The following is a 24,737-nucleotide window of genomic DNA, read 5'->3' on the forward strand; positions in this document are numbered from 1 at the left end:
GATGGTTGTGAGCCATCATATGGTTGCTGGGAATTAAATTCAGGACCTCTGCTCACTCTGCCCCGCTCTCTCCTGCCCAAAGATTTATTTATTATTGTACACTGTAGCTGTCTTCAGACACACCAGAAAAGGGCATCAGATCTCATTATGGATGGTTGTGAGCCACCATATGAGTGCTAGGATTTGAACTCAGGACCTTCAGAAGAGCAGTAAGTACTCTTAATCACTGATCCATCTCTCCACCCCTTCAAGGCAACTCTTATAAGGACAACATTTAATTGGGCCTGGCTTGCAGGTTCAGAGGTTCAGTCCATTATCATCAAGGTGGGATCACGGCAGAGTCCAGACAGGCATGGTGCAGGAGGAACTGAGAGTTATACATCTTCATCTGAAGGCTGCTAGCAGAACACTGACTTCCAGGCAGCTAGGGTGAGGGTCTTATAGCCCATACCCACAGAGACACACATACTCCAACAGGGCCACACTTCCTAATAGTGCCACTCCCTGAGCTGAGCATATACAAACCATCACAGATCCTAAGCTTCAATAAGTCATTCATCCCATCTGATAAGACATACTTACCATGCATGGAGTATTCTCTGACGGGGCTCTTATGGGTGCTTGGTTAGGATGAATTCAATCTGTTCTAAAAGTCTCAGGTTATATCTGGAACTGAAACTTAGTGTTGTTTGCTGTTTTGACAGATTATCCAGGCTGGCTCTAACCTCTCAGTCCTCTAGCCTCAGCCTCCTGAGTTACTCAGATTTCAGGAATGTGCCACCATGCCTGGTTGGTTTGTTTTAAGAACCTAATTTGGGGTGGGGGATGGAGAGTTGACTCAGAGGTTCAGTGCACTAGATGCTCTTCCAGAGGATGCAGGGTCAAGTCTCACCATCCACATGGCAGTTCACAACCATCTGCAACTGTAGTTCCAGGAAATCCAAGGGTACCAGGCACACATGTGGTACGTAGACACACATGCAGGTAAATCATCCATTAAAATAATAAAATAAATTATTAAAAAGAAGAACCCAATTTGGAATGTTCACTGATAACTAGATGGACTCTCAAAGCCATTATATTTGATATTCAGAGACTCTCAAGGGGGCAGAAGTGATTATGTCAGAAGGGAATGTTCAACACACACTCTACTGCAGATTCATGCATCTAAAAACAAGATTCTCATAAATTATTAAGGAAAAAAATCACTAAAGAGTAAGGAAAATAAAAGTTGACCTTGAATAATATTTGTATGAGATCGCATTGTAATGAAGAGCACTAGCTGCTCTTCCAGAGGACTCTGGAAGATTCCCTGGACCCACATGGTGACTAGCAATGATTCTAGTCATTGTAACTCCAGTCCCAGAGGATCTGACATCCTCTTCTGGCCTCTGCTGGAACCAGGCTATGGTACACCATTGTACATGCAAACAAAACATGCACACACATTAAATAAGTACTCTTGTAAAAATTTAATGTTTGTATTGTTGAATAAATAACTTTCAAGTATTCAACTGCCATCCTCCCTGTGGTATCAGAGTTAATGGGAAAGAAATAAAGCCAGGACGTGCCAGGTATGCAGAAGCATGCCTTGGAGTGGTTATCCATGAACATACACAGCAAACATGCACGTTATGGCAATATGGAAAAAAGATTAAAAGTTCTAAGCCCAGTGTCCAGGAAGCAGGGCAAGACTGCCATAAATTCAATGTTGTAAGACCCTGTCAGAGAAAGAGAAGGGTGGATCGGGCACCAGGGCTATAGCTTAGTCAGTAGTAGAGTTTTTGCCTGTGTACAAAGCTCTGGGTCTTATACGAAATCCCCCCAAAAATTATAATCTTGTTATTATTTATAAATATACATGAGAATAAAAAAGTCTAGGCATAAAGTTATAAATTTTCTAACAGTGATTATCATTTGATATAATGCATTTGATCATATGTACATTTTTCTATAACTTAAGCTCATTTGTACAGTATCTACAAACATGACATAAGTAGAAGAAAAAACAAAACTAATGCATCTGAGATTGCTTCACATTTGTGGTCAGGAGCCAGTGGGCTGATCCTTTGGAGCTTGTGTGCGTGTGGGATTTCAGAGGGCTTTGTTTATTTGGCAGCTAAGTGCCTTTCGGCTAGATTTCAGCTTTTCTAACCTCACCACCTCTATTCCTAGGCCTCATCCCTTTAGCTTCTCATATAACACATGGGAAGTCCAGTTCTGCCCCTCTTCCTATGTGCTGAGAGGAGATGAGACAAAGAAAGAGCCAGTTAAACTCCTCCTGATTGGCTAATGGATCATTTGGTACTTTAGCAACATTTTAACTTTTAACATTTTAACACTTTAACACTGGAGTTTTCTGGCCCATAAACCCCCACTTATATCACAAAAGCCCAGGTGTATTTATTAGGTGCCTATATCTCCACTTTGTTACCAATAAAGGTATGTTCCCACAGAGGTTCACCCAAAAAGAGTGAACTGATACATTGTAGGGCTTTGTCATTGTTCGTACAGTGTGTGTGAATAATGGTATTTATCAAATGTAGCAAGTCAGGTTCCAGAAGACAACAGCAGCCCACTCCCCCCCACCACCACCTTTTTTTGTTTGCCTGTCTTGCAGAGCTGGGGGTTGGGGGTGAACTCCGGGCCTCAGCTGGGCAAGAACCTGCCTCTAAACCGCATCATTTGAACTTCCCTTTTAAGCTGGCAACATTGTAATCGGTACTTCCACAGGCTAGTGCTGTGAAACTGGTATGGATTTTTGTTCTTTCTAGGTGGTTACGAACCATTTCTATCATCCTGTTCTTGAACAAACAAGATATGCTGGCAGAAAAAGTCTTGGCAGGGAAGTCAAAAATCGAAGACTATTTCCCGGAGTACGCCAATTATACTGTCCCTGAAGATGGTAAGATGTCAAAAGACAGTTTCACTTACAATTGAAGGATCCAACTGTTCTTTTCTCATAGTCCTGTAACTGTAAATCAGAGATGTCTGATGAATCGAAGAAATAGCCTCAGATTAAACCCCCCTCTCTGCTGCCCACTCCTAAAGTATTAGAGTACAGTGTGAGTAACCCTGTCCAAAATACTTGGGACCAGAAGTGTTAGGGAGTTTAGAATTTTTTAAATTTTGGAATGTTTCCTTATCTAGGAGATGTGACCCATATTTCATTAAGCCCAAAATTCCTTGAATGTTGAAATGTGTTAGTATTCACTTCATATACGTAGCATGAGGGTTTTGACTAGCCCGTGACATGAAGCCAGGTGTGAGTTTTCACTTGTGGTATAATGTCAGTACGTGAAAGTTTACCATATGTGGAATATTCGAGATCTTCTGTGTTCAGAATAGGAATTCTTAGTCGATATTCATATATCCTACATGGGATTTTACTTGTAAGTGGTTCAGATTTTGACTTTTCCATTAAAGCTGTGCCCCACAAGGAAGGGCTGTTTGAATATGTGACTGTGTCATCCTAGGTAAGCTCTCTCATACCACCAGCTGGTTCTTCTGTGACCAGTCATATCATTCAAACCCCATCTAGTAGCCCTGGGTGGTAGCTTCTGTTAATTTCCCCATAGAACAGTGGTTCTCAACCTGTGGGTCGCGACTCCTATGAGGGAGTCACATCTTAGATCTCCTATATATCAGATATTTACATTACAGTTCATAACAGATGCAAAATTACAGTCATGAAGTAGTAGCAACAAAAATAATGGGTCACCACAACATGAAGAATGGTATTAAAGGGTCACAGCATTAGGAAGATTGAGAGCCACTGCTATAGAACTTGAGAAGTGATGGGTCCTGCTCTAGGCCACACAGGTAGAGTTGTGAAGGCAAGACAGATCTCTCTCACCTCCTGTCCTGTCAACCATTCCTATGGCTTACATGGCCCTTGGCGGCAACACTGATAACGCTCACTGAGTGACCAGTTGTACCAGCCTCCAGAGATGGAGGGCCCAGTGCTAAGGGTAGGAACATAAACCAAAGAGTCTGTGGCCCACATTCTGCTTGTGCTTTAGTTTTCTGTGTGTGCTGAGCCTCTGGGAGTTTCTAAGAGTGATTTGCGCTGTCATATACATGTATGTTAATGCCATGAATAGACCCATCTCAGTATAGCTGATTCCTTCTGCATTGCCACACTTCTGTATCTTTGCTTCCCATCAGCCAAATAAAATTTCGTTTTTAATTTTGACAGCAACACCTGATGCGGGAGAAGATCCCAAAGTTACAAGAGCAAAGTTCTTTATCCGGGATCTGTTCTTGGTAAGCGATTTTCTTGTCCTTCTGTTTTCTGCCACTTTACGGTTACCTTGCTCTCTGCAGTTTGCTAATTATCCCTTCATGCTCTCACTGTTTCCCAAAATTGTGAGCCAAGAGAGAAGCAGCTACCCTCCCTTTTCCCCTACCCCCCAACCCCCACCAGAGCACACTGACTTCAGATAGGTTAGATCTCTCACCCAGTTCCATAAAGCTCTCAGCATACCTGGAAGGGACCAACAGGTAGCAGGGCTACACTGTTCACATGCATCTTCCAAACAGAAGCAAGTCCTTCTGCAGAGTCTAAAGTGGTATCTGCTTCATCCATCCAAAAGCAACAGCAGGATGACATGAAAATGAACTCGCCCCAATTCTGCCCCCCTCCCTTTCTCAACTTGCCACATTGACTATATACATTTTTTGGTTCATTGGTTTGTTTTGTTTATGAGTATCTTATAGGCTAGGCAAGCATTATTACCACTGAGCTACATGCCAGTCCTTGATTTCTTAAGATAGAGTATACATAGCCCAGGCTGGCCTAAGAATCACTGTACAGCCCAGGCTGGCCTCTAATTTATGTTCCTCTTACCTCTGCCTCTGGGATTACAGGTGCATGTCAGCAAGCCCTGCACATTTGTTGTTACTGTTTTGGAACCTACTACGTGTAGCTGGCCTTGAATGTTTTAGTAGTTTAAAAAAACTGGGAAATGCCAAGACATTCCCAAGGGTATGTTCCTATTAAGCCTCTGTGTGCAGTGTAGATGCTGACAGCTGTCCAATTCTGGACACGTGAGAATCTTCACGCAGTCAGTGCAGAGATGGTCCACAGCCTTCCCATATGTCTCCCTTTGTCCCCTTACCACCATGACCCTGGGGTGGGTTTCCTTTCCAAAACCCCTATGGTGAGTTAGAAGAGACCATGTTCCATGCCTGGGGTGTGGCTCAGCAGACCTGCATTTAACACAGCATGCATAGAGCCCTGAGTTCCAATCATGTCCCTAGAAAAGAATAAAATTCTCCCAGGATGAGAAGGACAGGAGAAAGCTACAACTGAATTGGAGATCTGCCAGGTTAAACAGTGAGCCATTTCTCTGTGATGGGACTCTCAGAGCCTTTTTTGTGCTAATGCCGTTTACAGCCCCGTGCATGCTAGGTAAACACTCTACTGCTGAGATACATCCTGATTCTCTTTTTTAATTTGGGGACTGGGTCTCACTAAATTCCCCCATCTCACCTTGAACCTGTGGTCCTCCTAATTTAGCCTGCCAAATAGCTAAGAGAGTCATCCTATGCCATCCTATGCAGCTTGGAAGTCATTTCAATAAGGGAATATATTTTATAGTAGATCATCAGGTTCTTTTTTTTTAAAAAATACTGTAAGGTTTTTTGTTTGTTTGTTTTTTGGTTTTTCGAGACAGGGTTTCTCTGTATAGCCCTGGCTGTCCTGGAACTCACTTTGTAGACCAGGCTGGCCTCGAACTCAGAAATCCGCCTGCCTCTGCCTCCCAAGTGCTGGGATTAAAGGCGTGCACCACCACGCCCGACCTGTAAGGTATTTTTAAAAGTCATAAAATGCTATGATAACATGAACTGAAAGTTAACCACCCAAATGTTGGACATTTAAAATGAGGATTTAAAAAGATCTATGCCCCCACCAGTGCACACTCCAGCCTTGGACAACCCTTTTCTTCCCTGACCAAGAACAAACCCCAGCTTGGATGCAGTTTGCTAGCCAGGAGCTGTAAGGGTCCAGAGGCCATAACGCACATCTCAACTAGGCCCATGGCAGCCGGAGCCTTGAGTACTTCAGAGTTAGAACTCACAGCTTCGGGGCAGACAGCAGGCAGCCTGCAGTGCTGGAGCTTCAGGGCTTGCGCCATCTCTGCAGAAGCTCTTCTGGAATGATATAATGACTTTGGCAATTCAGGCCTTTGGGGAAGCTAAAGGGAAGATATAGAAGGGGTGGGAAGGGTAAAGTGACTGGCGTTTCTTTTTAAGAGAGGAAGAAGGTGAGTCCAGCAGAAGAAGTAGATTCGGGAAGAAGTCTCCTGTGAGAGAGAACCCCATGCAGTGTGCATGTTCGCCTTAGCTGGAGATTCAGTCATTGAAGTCACTGAGTAAGGACAGCACCAGGCATGGCTCTATGTCACACAAGCCTCCCCCTCCCACAGGAGAAGGCAGGAGCCATCCTCCACAGGCAGGAAGAACTTAGGACCAGGTGGCTGGGAACAGGAGAGCCAGTCACACCCTCCCCTCCCAACAGGGTCCCACTTGTCACTGAAAGCAGTTCAAAATCAGCAGTGAATCTGTCTTTAAGACCAGTTATAGTGGCTAAGAGGTTTATACTGGTGTTCAAGTTCTGGGATAACAGGGTTACACCACCATGTCTTGTGGGGTGCTGGGGATAATCCTCTTTGCATGACAGGCAAACACTAAGCAAGCAAGTCAACTGAAGGACATCCCCAGCCCATTGCTGTGTCTTAGCACCCAGGATTATAACAGGCTTGTGTCTCTTAGACTATGTGCCCATGTTCGACAAACTCATTTGGGAATTCTCTTATCTTGGGCATCCTCTCCTCAAGTCTTATTACGAGCTGGGCCACAGCCACACCAAACTATCAAGATCTCCGTTTTATTTTTATTGTTAGTTACTGAGACATGATCTTGCCATGTAGCTCTATCCAGCCTAGAACTGGTTACACAACCTAGGCTGATGTCGGACTTAAAGTTGACTTCCCATGCTTCCTAGGTGCTGGGATTATAGGCAGCACCTGGTAAGGCCTGTCCAATTCAACTGATAAATTCACTTCCCATGCTTCCTGGGTGCTGGGATTACAGGCAGCACCTGGTAAGGCCTGTCCAATTCAACTGATAAATTCAATTGTGTTGTTTTGGTTTTTTAATGAAAAACAATGGATGGATCAGGTTCGATGAGAAATCTAGGCTGTTGGAAGTTTTCAGATTTGGTCTGATAGTGACTCAATCCCTAAATGTTGACCCAAACAGGGATAAGCTACTAAATTATAGAAGAAAATCTGTTTCTATCTCTTCTGTACATACTTGTTCTAGAGATACTGGCCAAATACCCTACCTGGTGCTTTAGGGCCAAAAGATATTCGTGTCTATGTCCTTAAGCCTAAAAATGAAAAACTGGGCCAGGGCTATAGCTCAGTGGTAAAATACTCTGCCTACCTTGTGATATTTGAGGCTCTGGATTTCATCCCCAGCAACAAACATACTCACAGGGCAAGTTACCATCTATTCTGACCTCTCTGCGAAGTTTCATAACCAGATGAATATTTCCCCAAGATCCTTTCTGTGGTCCTAAGAACTCCCCCCTTTTTGTGTCTCAGAATCCTTTGCAGATAAAAAGATGTTGGACAGGAGGCCCTGAATCCTTCCTGTGGCCACATGTAGCTAGAAAGTTTTGCGTGATTTTGCTGGGGCTTTGGGAGCTGCCAAAACCACATCCCATAGACCAGCATCCCACAGACGAGAAACCTAACCAATAGGAGTGCTCCCTTACAGCTCTGGATGCTGATGTTTATAATCAGGTGCCAGCAGAGAACCTAATCCTGAGCTGCTTCTCCTGGCTCATGGATGCTGAGGCAGCACTTCTTGGCCCATGGATGGCATCCCCACTTTGTGTCCCCGTGATCAGCATCTGCATGTCTGTCCTGTCCTCCTCCCCTGGCAGGAACACCAGTTGTGGGGAACTCAAGCTCAAGATAATGACTTCATTCAACCATAAATGTCTCTTTAAAGATCTTGTCACCAAAATGAAGGACCATCCTGAGGCATTCAAGGGTTCAGATCCAACATAAAAGTTTCGAGATGCAATTCAGCTAAACCTTCCTCTAGCCTGTCCCACATAGCTTCACAGATGGGCCATGTTTAATCTTGTGCTTCCCACAACTGACAACAAAGAACTTTTCTGCAAGACACCACACACACACACACACACACACACACACACACACACCAGGCAACATTCTGCTGGTAGCCAAGGTCCCTGTGTGGAGAAGGAAGACATATGACTGGGATATAGCCCATCACATGTGGATACTTAAATAAGTGAGTTGCATGAGGTGGCACAGGCCTGTGGTGAGGCAGGAGGATGGCTATAGCTCTGGAGTTCAAGGTTGGTGTGGGCAATATAGCTAGACCATACCTCGAAATAAATATAAATGAATTAAAACTGAGTTAGAGATCAGCTCCTTCCCCTTATCCCAATGGCAGGCGCTAGTCACAGTAGCAACCCCATAAATAAGCAAAATATATTTCACTTACTGAGTTCTGTTCACCAGAGCAACATAGACAGAAGCCACCTCTGAAAATCTTAGCTTGTCTTGCCCTCTCCAAAGCCTGCACTGCGTTTCTGCTCAGACACACTGCCTGTGGCAAAGACAAGCTTGTCTGTCCTGTCACAGGCTTGGTATCTAGAGAGTTTGTGAAGGCAGCAGCTGGTCAGCCTTAAATCCTCTTTGATCGCTATATAAAGTGTCCCTTAAGCTATGCCCCCATTTGATTACACTGGGCCCTGTCATCCTAAACGTAACATTCTTCTTACAGAGGATCAGCACAGCCACGGGTGACGGCAAACATTACTGCTACCCTCACTTCACCTGCGCCGTGGACACAGAGAACATCCGCAGAGTGTTTAATGACTGCCGTGACATCATCCAGAGAATGCATCTCAAGCAGTACGAACTCTTGTGAGGGCTACCTACCCCCCCTCCTCCTCACTGCTGCCTCTCTTCCCTCTTGGTCACCCCATGAGGCAGTGTATCTCCCTAGCCTGCGTGTCTGTCCGCCCTGAGCCATGGTAGGGCTTAGCAAGTGTCTAGTGTCATCAGGCTGCCGTCTGTCCTGTCCTAGGTATGCCCACATGTGACCACCAAGCCTCTGGCTACCTCTGTTCCCCAAGGTTTGGTTCTGTGACAGCCCCCACCACCACCACCATCACCACCACCAATTGGTATCACTGCGAAGCCACCAACCCTCACTTGGGAGACACTGCAGTGGATTTTTCTCGGGGTGGGAATCTATTTATGCTTTGATTGAATGGCTGATGGGTCGAATCATCAGAGACAGTTTGGTGAATGGGGGGTGGGGGGTGGGGGTGGGGAATGCATTGTTTTCAAGTTATCAAGCATGATCACAAAACCGTCCAGACAGTGCCATGCACTTGATTTTTCCCTTTTATAAAATGTCAGGCTACCAGGTGTCTGCCCCCTCTGGTCTGCACTGGCCCAAGGCTTCGAATAGACCTAAGTCAGCACCAGAACAGAAGGAACCTTTTCAACCACGGCTGCAATGGCTGTAAGCCTTGGGCATTTGGGTTGGAGAGCTTCTGGGAGCCTTTTACACTTGGGCAGAAAACCTGCCACATTCACTATTGCAAATGGTGTCCTGTTTATAAACAAGGGGTCCTCTACACCTTTACAATAGCTGGGCATAGTCCTTCCTACCTTCTTCCTGTTGTTGCTTTACTAGACTGTATAGACCACAAGATGTAACACTCTTTTCTATGGCTACCCAAGAATCCTCCTTGTAGAGTTCTGTGCCTTGGTGGCGGCCACACCTGTAAGGAAACATGACCCAACTGTGTCTAGCAGTTTGCAGTCCACACAGCCTGCGGCTTCACAGTGGGAAATCGGTAGTATCTGTTCCTCTTAGGGTGTTTTTTTTATCAGGTTTGTACTTAGGGAAGACTCGTTGATTTTAGAATCACCTACTTTACCAGCGGTATCATCCTAACACTGAAAACTATCACAGCCTACCCGCTTTTACTGCCCCGAATCTCGGCTGCTGCAAACACTGGAATGACCCTCTTCCAAGGCATAAATTACAATCAGTTCTGTTTTCAGGGTACTAAGGGTCCCCTGCCCCCCTCCAAGATGAAATATTTCTGATGATCCCTTCAAGTTCTGTAGGCAGGAGTAGGCCAATCATCCCTTCGTTAAGGTCTACACACAGTCCACCAAACAAGAAGCCAGTGGTCAGAGGAACGCACAGTGATGTCGGTGTTGTATATGACTGAGGACAATAGGATGGTGTCTTCTGAAGAGGAAATACTACAAAGCTGCTTATTCATTATCTGTCTCTCTATCCGCATTGCTAGGGATGAGCCCAGCACCTAGAGCATGCTAGGCGAGTGCTCTACTGCCAGTCCATATCCCCAGTCATAACTCCACCCCACACACACACACACAAAAAGCTTTAAATATAAAGACAAAATAAATGGCTGTTCCTCACATATGTAAGACCTGCAAATGCAACCTCGAGTGACGGTAGGACACCTAGAAAACAACACGGCTCACTCTGTCTAAGTCCCGAGGCTTTGGGGGTCATTCTCTTAGGCTTAAGTTATCTGTAAAGCTGTCCAAAGTTAAGTTTTTAACAGTACAAATAGGAAGGAGTAACAGCCTGCATTGCTCATTCATCTCCTTGCTGTTGCTTCAAGTTTATTCCATAAACTGGCATTGTAGAATGCTCTAAAAACTCATCCTGGCTGAGATGCTCTTCCATGAAAGGATACAGCACATTCTTCAACTCCTCATCACTGTCTTCTTGTGCCATCCGCAACCATTGCACAAAACTTCCATCTGAAGCCAGGCGATGAGGGTGCACACCTTTACAGCACTCGGGAAACAGAGGCAGGCACATCTCTGACTTCAAGGCCAGCCTGATCGTACAGAGTGAGTTTCAGGACAACTAGGGCTACACAGAGAAACCCTATCTCAAACAAAACAATCAAACTAACTTCCATCTGAACCAACACATGATATGACAGTGACTTTCAGTTCCCCTGCAATCTCCAAGCAAAGCAAGAAGAAAAACTTGCGCGCGCGCGCACACACACACACACACACACACGTGAGGTTTTTTTATACCATAGTTTGCATTACTACTCAACAGTTCCCTGCTCACTAAATGACTATTGAAAAGTTTTGTTGGGGCTGAATGTGTAACTCTGATGAAGCACCTGCTTAGCATGCATAAAACCTGAACTCAATCAAAAGAAAAGAAATATAAATAAAGTTAAATCATTAGAAAAGACCCAGACTCCTTAAGTAAGAACAAGAATGTGCTTTATCTGACAGAATTATTACACCATTTGTTCTTAAATTCAAACATCCATGTCCTCCCCAATTCTTTTCAAGTTTTAGTCATGAGCAGGCATTGAGTTCAGATGCGATAACATGGTCTCCCGGAAAGAAAATTACACATACCTAAAAATCCAATCCCATTAGCACAGAAACACAAAAACCTTTAGTCCTACTCATTGAATCTGTATTTCTGAGCATATGGCTTCATGATCTGCAAGAAACTGAGAGCCACTTCACAGAAGAACAGAGAAGCCCCAATGTTTAGGAGCACACATAGCCTCAAGTGTGCACCAAAGCTGCTGGGTCCTTCCTGTGGAAGAAAGGACTGTGTGTCACGAATGCGAGTGGTAGTGTCCATGACATTTACATTCCATACATATGGAACCTTTGATTATACATACATTCATAAAATGAAAAGATGAATTTGTTGCAGAGTACATGTTCCATTTTTATAGCATGAGAACAGTACAGTCAACCTTTTATTCTGTAGTTGCACTGAAGATTCAGAATCCCCACGATGTACATAGGAACAACCGGCATTTGCTCTCCTCCATGACTCGCAGGACCCTCACTGGAAGTCCTACAGGTCTTTGGCTTTGATCCATATTACCATACTCAACAGTTACTGGCTCTTCATCTCCTCATGTGCAACCTGCACAGTTTCCAGCCACACAGAAAAGGCGAGGGTAGATGCTCAAAGTGAACTAAGATGAGGATCATGAGGAAGCCAGCCGCTGCACCGTACGTGGTCAGCACCGTGTCCTCAAACGGAAGGTAGCACTTGGAGAGAGCGTAATCTCCGGAAGTCAGGCTGCCCTGGGGGAGAAACAGAAAGTTTATGCTGCAGGCTAAGTCCCAGGCATAAGTCTGACCTAGAAGCTGTCTTCTAGTTCCCTCCTGTGGGTCTGGGAGGGAAGAGCCCTCTACTCAGGACCAAGAGGCTTCAAGCATAAGTCACCACTGACCACACAGGTACTGACAAAAGAAAGAAGCCAAAGATGCTGACTTGGAAAGAAAATCTTATATGCTGACCCACCTTCCTCCATTAAAATGCATTCCGCACACAGTAGGGCAGCCCCAGAGGGGGACCAAGAAGCATCAGAGGAACGAGAGGATGAGCCATGAGCGTTTCCCTGCCATTGGATAGCAGAGCAGTCACCCTGTTGCCCAGAAGTGCCTCTGCACCTCCGTAGGCTTTTCACTGTAGGCAGTGTGGGACCGAGGTAGCAAATGTTTTCACCTACTTGAACTTGAAAGCACAAAGGGTCCCCACCTTTTTATAGCCGGGCCAATGAAACAGTAGCCTAAGACTGGGTGCCAGAACCCATGGTAACGAAGACGGTGTTTCACCGAGTCAACACCTTTCACACAAACTTGGAGATTCTGCACTACCATGTGCCTGGCACGCTTAGACAATGAGAGATGGCCAAGTCTGCTATTAAGTAGACGGCCGTTTCCCTCAGAACAGACTGGCACTTGCTGGACTCCACCTCTGCTCCTCAGAGTCTCAGCCCTGAAGCCACATTCTGCCTATTTGTCCCCAGACAGGCGACTAGAGACAGGTGGTGCATCCACCCAGAGTGCAAAGAGGGCAATTTATTTCTGGCTTTTGTGTGTTTTTACAGATTGCAGCCATTAAGTAGTTGATTACTGTGTTGATTTCAATACTCAAGAAAGCTTTCAGATAAAAAATAGTAATAATAATAATAATAATAATAATAAAGGTTTACGTTACCATGATGAAGCTTGGGTTGTTTCTGTTCCTCCAACTGAAAGATGGGATGCTCACCTCAGGGACTCCTCCTGGGTGGAGCACCTCACAGGCACTGTGCGTGTGGCCACTCAGAACTAGGCGAGGCCGGAGCCACCACAACAGCTGGCAGCCAAGGAGACATGGGTAGGCAGTTAGTGCTCTGACTGGCAGTGACACACATCCCCATGGTTTTGCCAGGGCCTCTCATTCCACTCAAACACTAATCCTTGAGGCTTGTTTTTCCTCAGATTCTCTACTTCTAGGAAACCTTAGAACCCACTCTTCCCATCACAGATATATATATATATATATATATATATATATATATATATATACATATTTTTTATTTTTAAAATTTACTTCATTACAAATATGTTTATATTTAAAATATAAATTTACATTCACATTTAAGATTTGTATATTTACATTTTAATATGTATTTCCATATTATAATACCTAAATATTATATGTTAGGTGTACATTTCTTAAATATACATGTTTGAGAAAGTACGTTTCTAACTAAATCCCCAAAATTAGGCTCTAGATTTCATTTGCAGTCAATGCATTTAAGTTGATTTTAAATTTTGCTAATGTAAAGATTAGCTGAGAATACAATTCTCATTGAGATTAGGAAGTAGTGGATCTACCAAAGAAGGGAAAGGGAACAAACAGACTCAGCGGAAATCTGAGATGGTGTCAAAAGTCTCCCCCTCTCTGGAGCTGGTGACCACAAAGGCTCTCTGTGTCCATTCGCTGTCCCCATGTGACACTGCCATGAGGTCACACCACCACACACCTTTTGTGAGGCCTCCCGAGAAAGAACATCATATTTCTCCTTAAAGGGGACATTCCTTTCCTCTGGGGGAGCCGCATCTTCACCGGAACAATTAGCATCGCTGACCCGGTAGAGCGGGTAGTGCTGACCAAATGAAGTTGATATCAGTGATATTCTCAGAAGCGCTGGGTGGCCGCCCTTAGACTCCTCCCCCAGCTCACCTGCAGCAACACGGGGGCGGACAAGGGGAGCCTCGGCTCACGGCCACACTGGCTGGATCCCGGCACCTGCTGGTCAGGAGTCACCTTGTTACCCCATCAATCCCATTGGTTACCACTAAGAGAGGGAAAAGGAGCCAAGTGACTAACAGCCAGGGCACCTGACTGTGGAGCCTTTGGGAGACATGAGCGCAGAGGTCTCCTACCTCTTGGGAGCAATTCAGTTTACGAGAGATCTCTCTGAGTTCAGCTTCCTCTTCAGAGCATATGATACAACCATCCCCTTCCATTGCAACGCTGTTGACCATGACAAAACTGAGGCCGACAAGAGCGGGCAGAGAAGGTCAGGCCACTGGACACGCGTGTGTCTCATCCCACTGTCCCCATGGAAACATCATGCATCAAATGAAACAAACCCAAAAGCAACTTAACCCCAGCTAAACTGTGAGTTCACACTGGTGAAACAAAAATAGCATTATATCCAAGATACGACGAAACTAAGCTCGTTTCTGTTGCTCCAAGTGAAAGACGGGTCGAGCTTGTAACTTGTAGGAAATCCTACATGAGAGAAGCCATGCGATGTAACTAGCTCTCAACCCAGTTAGATGCGTAACCTTGGGCAAACTCCTAAGCCTGTGTCACCTGTGCAGGTGTGGGTACAGTCCCAACTCAGGAGTTTGCCGCTGCAAGGGCAACATAGAAAGATCCTATCTGAAAACAAAACAAAACAAAAACAAAAAGAGCCACAAAAGCACCTGTATAGAATGGGCTGCTGAATGTAGGATGTGTGGGACAGTGCAGCTAGAATGCCACACCCACGCCGAGTGGGCGGGGTTATGCCACTCCCACACCGAGAGGGCGGAGTCATAGGCTAACTGGTTCATTGTAGGTGGCTCTAGGTTTTCCATCCGGTCAGTTCCCACAGTGACCATCAATCACCAAGCCAGGTACAAGTTAATACAAAACGCGAGTCTGACCGTATGACAACCACCTTTGAATGGCAGTGGATTTAATCTGGGGACACAGTTCAGTAGAAGGGTCGTAGGTTCTGAGCTTCACCCCTCAGCACCTCACTCCAAAAAAAAAAAAAAAAAAAAAAAAAGTCTCATCAGAATTCGTAGATAATACTTACTTAACTCCTTTCAGAGAGAGTAGTCTTTCAGAGCCGAACACTTTCTCAAATCGCTTTATTCTGTATTTACTCATCCTGTACCCAATTATAAAAAGAGACATTTCTCAGGTCAAGCCGAGTTACCATGAACACGAAAAATAACTTCCACAATCTGGCATTATCAACCGGACCCAGGCGACTGAGGCTCAAAGGTCAAGTCTGCTGTTTATTGTGAGAGGAGGCAAGTCCCTGAGACCCCAGTGGAGCAATAAGTAATGGCACAGGAAAAGAGACGAGTTAAGGTACAGAGAGCACTTAAGGTGGCACATGGGCTAGCGCACTACAGTGTGAGCTAGAAAAGAGTACGTGGACTTGTCTGACTTCTAAAATAGCCTGACACTAAATGTACATTTCAATCCAGAGGTTCAAGGCAGGGGTGGGGTGGGGGTTGCAAGTTTAAGGCCAGCCTAAACTATATAGTTAAGACTGAGTCTCAAAATAGCTGGGTGTAGTGACTGACACCTTTAATCCCATCACCTGGGAACAGAGGCAGGCAAAGTTTTGGGGCAGCCTGGTCTGCATAGTAAGTTGCAGTCAGTCGGAAATATACAATGAGACCCTATCTACAAAAAAAAAATTAATTAATTAATTAATTAATACATTTTAAGTTAATTCTTCTCATGGCGAGTACAACCCGAGGCATGCTTTTTCCGCACCCTACTTACTGATAGTGGAAGCCAACATCATGATTGCCAATGACCACCTTCAGCTGCACATGGCTGTCATGTCTGAACATCCTCTGAAACCTCTGCACGTCATCTTCCCAGGCCTGAGGGAGGGAACAAGAGCCGCAGCTGAGAACCTCAAACCCTCTTCCCTCGGCCAGAAAAAGGATTCTGTCTTGACTGGAGAAGGCAGACCTGCCCCCATCCCCCAAGACAAAATACTTTTTTCCAACACATCCATTAGCAGCTGTGGTAAATACAGTAGAGTTTGCCACAATACACCGAGGAATATTCCACTTAGGGACTCCGCACTCAGGGAAGGCAGGATGTTGACTTAAGACACAGAAAAGAATGTCAGGAACAATCATAGGAAACAGCGTTAGGTTTAATTTTTTTTAAGTTTTTAGATTTATTTATTTATTATTATATACATTGTTCTACCTACATGTATGCCTGTAGGTCAGAAGAGGGCACCAGATTTCATTATATTTGGTGGTGAGCTGCCATGTGTTTACTGGGAATTGAACTCAGGACCTCTGGAAGAGCAGCCAGTGCTCTTAACCTCTGAGCCGTTCCTCCCCAGAGCTAGTGCATGCATTATAGATTTAAGAGAAGACATTGAGGAGAGGATGTGCAAGAGGCTTGACAGCTATGGCTTTGTTATTTTTGAAGTCACACTGTACAAAGGATGTCATTTGAAACAAGACTCAAAGACTATGTTTTAAAATTAGGTAAAATAAACACGAGCTAGTTTATGTATTTCTCATCCTGAAGAATTTCCAGTGTTGGGCATGGGCCTGGTGTAATTGCATATCCCAGAGACTAACGTGGGAAGATCCCCTGTCAATTGAAGTTTTAAGCCATTAAACTAACTTAAAAATGTTTATACAGTGAGTGTCAGAGCAGCCAGGGCTAAATCTTATCTCAAAACAAACAAACAAACAAAAACAGAAATCTCCTTTTATGAATGAAATTATAAGGTAGATTATGAAGGCTACTGTTCAAGTTCAGTGAAGAGAGGAAAAAAGTTGGTAGGCATCCTGGCTTGTTTCTGCTGTGATAAAACAGAGACCAAAAGCAACTTGGGAAGGGAAGGGCTTATTTTAGTGTACAGGTTACAGTCATCAAGGGAAGCTAAGACAGGAACTTGCAGCAGGAACCCAGAGACAGGAACGGAAGAGTCAACCAACCAGGAACAATGATGGCTGGCTTGCCTCCAAGATCAGGCTCACTGTACTGTCTGGTTTTGTGGGTCAGCTTGACACAGGCTGGAGTTACCAAGGAGCCTCCATTAAGGGAATACTTTCATGACTTCCAGCTGAAAGGCATTTTCTCAATTAGTGATCAAGGGTGGGAGGACCCAGCCCCTTTGTGGGTGGTGCCATCCCTGGGCTGGTGATCATAGGTTCTATAAGAAAGCAAGCTGAGCAAGTCAGGGGAAGCAAGCCAGTAAGCAGCACCCCTCCATGGCCTCTGGACCAGCTCCTGCCTCCAAGTTTCTGCCCTGTGTGAGTTCCTGTCCTGACTTCCTTTGGTGATGAACAGCAGTATGGAAATGTAAGCTGAATAAACCCTTTCCTCCCCAACTTGCTTCTTGGTCATGATGTTTTGTGCAGGAATAGAAACCCTGACTAACACACTCACCCTCAGCTACCTTTCTTATACAACCCAAGATCACCTGTCTAGGGGTGGCTCTGCCCACAGTGAACTCCCCCACCCCCACCCCCCACCTCCCACCCCCCCACACACCACGTGCTCTCCATCAATTACCAATGAAGAAAACTGTTCCAAGGGCCAATCTGATGGAGATAATTTAAGTGAGGTTCCCTCTTCCCAGATCTCTCTATAGTTTGTGTCAAAGTTCCAAAACCTAACCAGCACAATAGGGTTAATTGCAAAGATCAAGTACATCCTGACCCTAAGCAAGGATGGCCTATTTACTGGTTTAACACTCTCATTTGAGAGCTCCAAGGAAAACACGTTGTGATGGTTTTTATATGATTGGCCTAGGGAGTGGCACCATAAGAAGGTGTGGCCTTGTTGGAGTACGTGTGTCACTGTGGGAGTGGGCTTTAAGACCCTCATCCTAGCTGCCTGGAAGCCAGTATTCTGCTAGCAGCCTTCAGATGAAGATGTAGAACTCACAGCTCCTCTTGCACCATACCTGCCTGGATGCTGCCATGTTCCTGCCTTGATGATACTGGACTGAACCTCTGAACCTGTAAGGCAGTCCCATTATAAGTCCTTATAAGAGTTGCCTTGGTCGTGGTGTCTGTTCACAACAGTAAAACCCTAACTAAGACAGAAGTTTTGGTGGGTTTTGTGTTTTTGGTTGTTTTGTTTTGTTTTGTTTCGAGAAAGGGTTTCTCTGTATAGCCCTGGCTATTCTGGAACTCACTCTGTAGACCAGGCTGGCCTCAAACTCAGAAATCTGCCTGCCTCTGCCTCCCAAGTACAAGGGCGTGTGCCACCACTGCCCGGTTAAGACAGAAGCCTTATCTCTTTGACAATCCTCCCTCATTGTGTCAGTTTTAAGTTTTTGACTCTCAGTCCATAAAAGGTTACTGGGGAGATAGCTCTGTTGCTCTTGCAGAGGACCTGGATTTGATTCTCAGAATCCCCATAGCATCTTACAACCATCTGTAGCTACAGTTCCAGATGATCTAACACCCTCTCCTGGTCTCCCAGGACAGGTGCAGGCAAAGACTCATATGCATAAAATCTTTAAAAGGAAGGAGGAGGAGGAGCAGGAGCAGGAGGAGGAGGAGAATAATTTTATGGTTGGGGGCCACCACAACATGAAGAATTGTATTAAAGGGTCACAGCATTAGGTAAGAAGCAAACCACTGGCTTTTCTGTCCCCACATGTTTGATTATAAGAAACATTACAATGGTTTAGACAACAGGTCCAAAGCTAGTCCAGGCCCTCTTAAACCTTATTTTACATTTTAGTTATTTATTTGTGTCAGAGTTGGTTCTCTCCACCCTGTAGGCAGCAGGCTAGGCAGTAGATCACCTCTCCCCTTGGAGCTCTCTTCCCAGCCCCAAAGATCTTGTTTTAAAACCTTTTAGACTGTTCTGGCAAATGTCAATGGATTCATGAATATTTCCCAATTAAAAACCACTTCCTAAAAAAAAAAAATCAGTGGTGGAACATTTTTAAATCAACAGCAAGAACAGTCCTTTTCATTTGACGTAAGAACATAACAAGCAGAGCACTCGGACGGCTCTCTGGTTTGTGCAAAGCTGTGTATCACCCCCACACCTAGCACCCAGCCATCTCAGGCCCCAGATGCAGGGGAACTTCACATGAGTCCCTGTGGCTCCTTCTGCATCTCTCACTCATAAGAAGTGAGTGCAGAGTCCAGTGGCAAGTAACTAATTCCCACAATGTACAGCTAAACAGGGAATAAAGCTAGGGGGCTGGGCCAGGCAGTGATGGTGCACGCCTTTAATCCCAGCACTAGGGAGGCAGAGGCAGGCGGATTTCTGAGTTCAAGGCCAGAAAGGTCTACAGAGTGAGTACCAGGACAGCCAGGGCTATACAGAGAAACCCTGTCTCAAAAAAAAACAAAAAGAAAGAGAGAGAGAGAGAGAGAGAGAGAGAGAGAGAGAGAGAGCAAGCTAGGGGCTGGAACGTAGCTTAATGTAGAGCACATGCCTAGCACACTCAAGACCCTGGGTTCAATCTCCCGGTGTCACCAGAGGAAGAGAGGACGTGTATGAAGTTAACTGTCCACCTCAATATCTATCTGTCATTCTGGTTACAAGTGAAATAACACTGTCTTGCCGATTTCTACTTGTCCCCAGGAGGTTACAGGACTACATTCCAATTATACAAATAATGTCAGCCTAACCACATATTTCCATCATAGATAAATAAAAGATTACCTAGTCTAACACAAGACAAGCATTGAGCAGGAACTCTAAGGATCTCCACAATAGACTGTATTTGGGGCCTAGGGAACAAATAAAGGGCCTCATACATGTTACATGGCCATCCCACCAGGGAGTGACATCCCTGACCATGGCACTGTTCATTCCCATCATCAGAACTAAGAAAAACTCCCAGCTCAAGCTGGGACCGTCTGGGCTGCCAAAGTGAAATCCTCGAGGTAGAATTCGAACTCAAGTCCTACCTGGGCAGAGCTCCACTTCCCTTCATCAAAGATGTCTCCCAAAATGAAGACGACCTCCGGTTGCAGCAACCACAGAGCTGTCTGAAAAGCTCTCTCCATTTGCCACTCCCTTGAGAAAAAAAAGTCTGTGAAGGAAGCTACTTGGTCCTGCTCAGCCATTTAAAAGGTGAATTAGCCCCAGGTGTGGTGGCGCAGTTCTTTAATCCCAGCAAGCCAGAGGCATGCAGTCTACTTCCAGGGTAGCTATGGCTACATAGTGAGAGGGTGTTACAAATAAATGAGTTAATTGACTAATTAGCAAAGCCAAATAAAAAGCAATTAAATGGTCCCATTCTCTGACTCCCATGGCTCTAATCTTGATTTCCAACCCTAAACTTTGGAGCAACCAATAGATTTGCATCTGATCGAATCTAGAGAATTTTAGGCTGCCTTCCCCCACCCTCAAGTGTCCTGAAGCCATCAGTCCAACAAGAAAACATAATAGAGATTTGAAAGGACTTAACAGCTTCCAGGGGCTCAGTAGGCTTACACCACACCGAGAAGATGGTTTGCAATCTCCGATTCTTTTCCGTGTGCGTGCATGCGTGTGTCTGTGTCTGTTCTTGTGTATGTGTGTGTGTCTGTCTGTGTATCTATGTGTGTGTCTGTGTGTGTCTGTGTGTGTATCTGTGTGTATCCGTGGGGGGGGGGTGATGGGCATGCAGGTTTTGTTTGTTATTTAGGCATGAAGCTCTGGACCTACAAACACAACTCAAGCTTCCCTTCTTTTTTTTTTTTTTTTTTTCAAGACAGGTTTCTCTGTATAGCCCTGGCTGTCCTGGAACTCACTCTGTAGACCAGGCTGGCCTCGAACTCAGAAATCCGCCTGCCTCTGCCTCTGCCTCCCAAGTGCCAACCTTCCCTTCTTAAAAAGACTTCAACTTCAGTGTTACAGGAAAACAAAGAAAGAAATTGCAACAATAAATCCAGTCAATTTCAGATATGTGTGATCTCCGGTGTAGGAGAAGGAAGAGGAGGAGAAGGAAGAGGAGGAGGAGGAAGAAGAAGAAGAAGAAGAAGAAGAAGAAGAAGAAGAAGAAGAAGAAGAAGAAGAAGAAGAAGAAGAAGAAACAAACCACTGTTGCCAGCCACTGTTGTCAGCATGGGGGTGCACTCATGTCATTGGCAAGAAGACCATGAGTTCAAGGCTAACATGAACTACATAGAAAGACTGTTTTCAACAGAAAGTAATTTCTTTACTAAAAATGGAAAGCACCCACTTTCGAGGATTAAATTAGTCGGTGCTAGGAGAATGTACAGCACACAGGCACATGAGAAGTGCCGTGCTCCTCAGTCTGCCCCACCTTTCTCCTCGACGAACTCCCGCTAAAGTCACTGTCCTACGGATGCCTTCCCTCATCATCACAAGCTTTGTTCCAGGATGTTGCTCCTCTAAAGAAGAACGGTATGCCCTACTGTACAGAAATAAAAGAAAGGTGTTTTTGTTTTTAATCGGAGTAATTTTTAGACCCCAAGTATTTGGTATACATTACTAAAAGATTTGTCCTTCCAGAGCCAGAGGTGACTCTGTGGCAAAACATCAGTGCAATAGCACTGGCAGATGAGAAGGAAAAACTACCCAGAGGGGTGGAACTCACAAATCCCAGTCAAAGCTCAGGAAGTGCAGCCTCTCTCTGGCCTTCTCTAACTCATGCCCCCATTGGCCAGAACTCTTCTTAGATGGACCTGGCATCCCTTCACCCTCCTTCTTTCCTCTTGCCTCTTTCTCCCCACACTGGGAACATCTATATCCTGTGCACTCTACCAGCCTCAGGTCACCCACACCTGCAGCATTCACAGGATACTGCCTCTTGAAGGAACGCTTTCATTTTAGAAAACAACTGAGCTGTGGTGAGGAGAGTTACAGTTGGATCTGCAATGCTCCCCTGAGAACTCATATGTGACAGGGTTGGTGGCCCTTGTGATGGGCTTTGAAAATGGCTGGGTCCTACGGGTTTGAGTATCACCAATATAGCAAGTCCGGAGAGGGTAGACAGTACGACAGAATTTGTGGGAAGTGTGACCTAGCAGGAAGGAACAGATCAATAGGGACCTTGCTCTTGGCCCCTTCCTATCCCAAGACACAAGAAAGCGGGCACTGATGATCTGAGCCGCTGCAACTGTTAACCAAATAAACATTTCTCCTTTTCACTTAGGTCGGGTTATTTTGTCTTGGAAATGAAAAGCTTAGACAAGGAACAGTTGCAGGATAAAAAGCAGATACTGGCAAGAGCCCTGTCAATGCCTCGGTCCTGGGAGCCAACTCCAGTGTTTACCCAAAAGAAAGAATTTTCAAAATGTGGTCCACACTGGACCTGTAATCCCAGCCATGGAAAGGTTGCTAGGACTGCCAACATGTAAAGGCAGCCTGGGCTTTACAGTGAGTTTAAAGTCGTCCTAGGCTACACAGAAAGTCTCTGCCTCAAAAAGTAAACAAAAAATTTGAGGTCCAGACAAGGGAATATGGTTCAGTTTTACAAAGGAATGAAATCCCGGCACGTCTACAACATGGGGGAACCCGGAGGGACCTTGTGCTAAGTGACTTGATATAAGCCAGTCTCAGAAAGAAACGCTATGTGGTTCCTTTTACATGTGATGACTGCAGCAGCCAGGGTCACAGAGGCAGGAAGCACGGTGGTGGCTTCCAGGGACAAGGGAAGCGAGGAAGTGAGAACTTAGAACTTCATGGGTACAGATGCTATTCAAAAGGAAAACATCTGGGGGGTGGGTAGTGGCAACAACTGTGCAGGAACTTGAACGTGCAAACGCCACTGCAGGTGTGCAAAACCAGACAGTGACCGTCTGTACTGTGCATTTTACATCGCTTCAAAATAGATAACAAGAAAAGCTTGCTAGTGCAAAAAACAGATTAAGCTGCAGCAGGTCAGAGTTGAAGAGGCAGGACCTCATCCATCCTCGGGGAGACAGGCACACACCTGCCTCATGCCTCTGGCTGTGCAGAGGAGGCAAAAAAAAAAAAAAAAAAAAAAAAAAAAAAAAAAAACCAATGTGCTCAAACTCACATACCACCAAGATGGAAGAGCCAACCAATGCAAATCTATATTCTCCTGCCCAGGGACCACTCCCTCATCCTCACACAGCTTTGGTTTCCTGTACTAACCCAGTAGTTGACAAAGAGGCAGGACTTACAGACTCACTAAACTCCCAGAACTAGTGAACAGCCCAGACTACACTCTAATTACAGGGCTCTGCATATAATAGGTGCTTAAAATATCGTAGGAGAAAAAGTCAAACCCGCACACAACTTTAGAAGGAAATATGGCTATAACCGGCAGCTTTTGAGCTGACCCGTGAAAAGAGGGCCATGCCTTTCTGCCTACCGAATTCCAGAAGGACTCCTTACCTTCGTAATTTGTCCAGCCAGTGGCCTCTTATCTCCCCAAGTAAGTGAGTGTCAGCCAGAAACATGGCTTTCAGTACAGGCTCCTGCCCACCGCCATGGGCTAAAGTCTTCACCTCAGGCCAGTGGCACCGAAAGAGGACCAGGTAATAGATGAAATATTCACAAAACAGAAGCACAGAGATAATGACGACTGTGAGTTTCAACAGCAACACTCTCCTCCTCCTCCTCAACGGATGGAAGTTCTGTCTTCTCAGCCCCCATCTGACCAGAGCCATGTCTCCTGCCCAGGAGTTGCCAGCAGAAGAGAATCAAGTCCATCAAGACCCCACCATGGAAGCCTGAAGAGGGTAGGAGTGGAGACGGGGCCCAGTCCCGAGCTGTACCTACAGGGAAACCGGAAAGAAGAACTCCTCAAACTTGATTGTGCGTGTTTCCACCAAGACGGGTTTGCCCTGCAAATTAGTGTTGAAAGTCCAGATGGAAAAGAAAAGAAAAAAAAAGAAAAAAAGAAAAAAAAGACAAAAACAAAAACAAAAAAAAAAAACAAAGAAGAAAAAAAAAATAAAAAAAAAAAAAAAGAAAGTCCAGATGGCCTTCTTTCATATGATCTGATGTGCCAGAGCTCTGCAAAGGATGCTTAGAATGTTTCCGTGTTCATCCTGAATCTTGGCTAACTTCGTACCCTGTGAAGGGAGCAGTGTTTTGAGACATACCAGTAGCACAGTTGATGAAAAACATCCCAAGATATGTTATGAGCTTCATTCTAGCTGCTGCAAAATTTCCCAGCATGTGCTCAAGGTGAGAGTGTGAGAAGGGAGTGACCAGGAAGCTGCAGAGAGCCTGGACATCAGAGAAACCATGACAGGACCAGAGGCCATGGCAATGACCAGAGATCCCAAATGAGCCAAGAGAGAAAAGAAAGCCACATCTGCACAGTTGGCTTTTAGACAGGAGTCCAGGAACCTCATTTGTTCATAGACATGGAGTTAAGAACACCCTCATTGCTAGACGGTTGACAATTGTCTCTGCAGACTCCAGGCTTCGGGACTATTCACACCCAAAACACAGAAATAAAAGTGTCTGACTCTGCCAGGCAGTGATGGTAGCTCAAGCCTTAATTCCAGCACTCGGGAGGCAGAAGCAGGTGAACCTATGTGGGTTCAAAACCAACCTGATGTACAGAGTGAATTCTAGAACAGCCAAGACTACACAGAGAACCCTGTCTTAAAAAAAAAAAAAAA

The 24,737-nt window shown here is 45.2% G+C and overlaps 2 protein-coding genes across 7 annotated transcripts in view; one reads left to right on the forward strand and one right to left on the reverse strand.

The window, feature by feature from the left end:
* The window catches only part of Gnal (G protein subunit alpha L), a 139,043-nt gene extending 125,927 nt beyond the window's left edge, over positions 1 to 13,116 (forward strand). The window contains exons 10-12 of one of the 2 annotated variants that reach the window (XM_021214247.1): positions 2,775 to 2,905; positions 4,199 to 4,266; positions 8,833 to 10,536. In XM_021214247.1, the coding sequence (XP_021069906.1) occupies positions 2,775 to 2,905; positions 4,199 to 4,266; positions 8,833 to 8,979 (346 nt within the window). In that variant the 3' untranslated portion in view covers positions 8,980 to 10,536. Of the gene's footprint in view, positions 1 to 2,774; positions 2,906 to 4,198; positions 4,267 to 8,832 lie in introns of both variants that reach the window. The other variant, XM_029546903.1, reaches the window with a different exon arrangement.
* The window catches only part of Mppe1 (metallophosphoesterase 1), a 20,095-nt gene continuing 6,694 nt past the window's right edge, over positions 11,337 to 24,737 (reverse strand). The window contains exons 3-11 of one of the 5 annotated variants that reach the window (XM_029546906.1): positions 23,497 to 23,879; positions 20,094 to 20,202; positions 15,955 to 16,058; positions 15,251 to 15,325; positions 14,325 to 14,433; positions 14,122 to 14,187; positions 13,922 to 14,044; positions 13,108 to 13,248; positions 11,337 to 12,188 (exon numbers count right to left, since the gene is read on the reverse strand). In XM_029546906.1, the coding sequence (XP_029402766.1) occupies positions 12,006 to 12,188; positions 13,108 to 13,248; positions 13,922 to 14,044; positions 14,122 to 14,187; positions 14,325 to 14,433; positions 15,251 to 15,325; positions 15,955 to 16,058; positions 20,094 to 20,202; positions 23,497 to 23,771 (1,185 nt within the window). In that variant the 5' untranslated portion in view covers positions 23,772 to 23,879 and the 3' untranslated portion in view covers positions 11,337 to 12,005. Of the gene's footprint in view, positions 12,189 to 12,284; positions 12,506 to 13,107; positions 13,249 to 13,921; positions 14,045 to 14,121; positions 14,191 to 14,324; positions 14,434 to 15,250; positions 15,326 to 15,954; positions 16,059 to 20,093; positions 20,203 to 23,496; positions 23,880 to 24,737 lie in introns of those variants that run through there. The other 4 variants (XM_021214250.1, XM_029546905.1, XM_029546904.1 and 1 more) reach the window with 4 other exon arrangements.

This window comes from Mus pahari, chromosome 15 (assembly GCF_900095145.1).
Source record: "Mus pahari chromosome 15, PAHARI_EIJ_v1.1, whole genome shotgun sequence".
Classification (NCBI taxonomy): domain Eukaryota; kingdom Metazoa; phylum Chordata; class Mammalia; order Rodentia; family Muridae; genus Mus; species Mus pahari.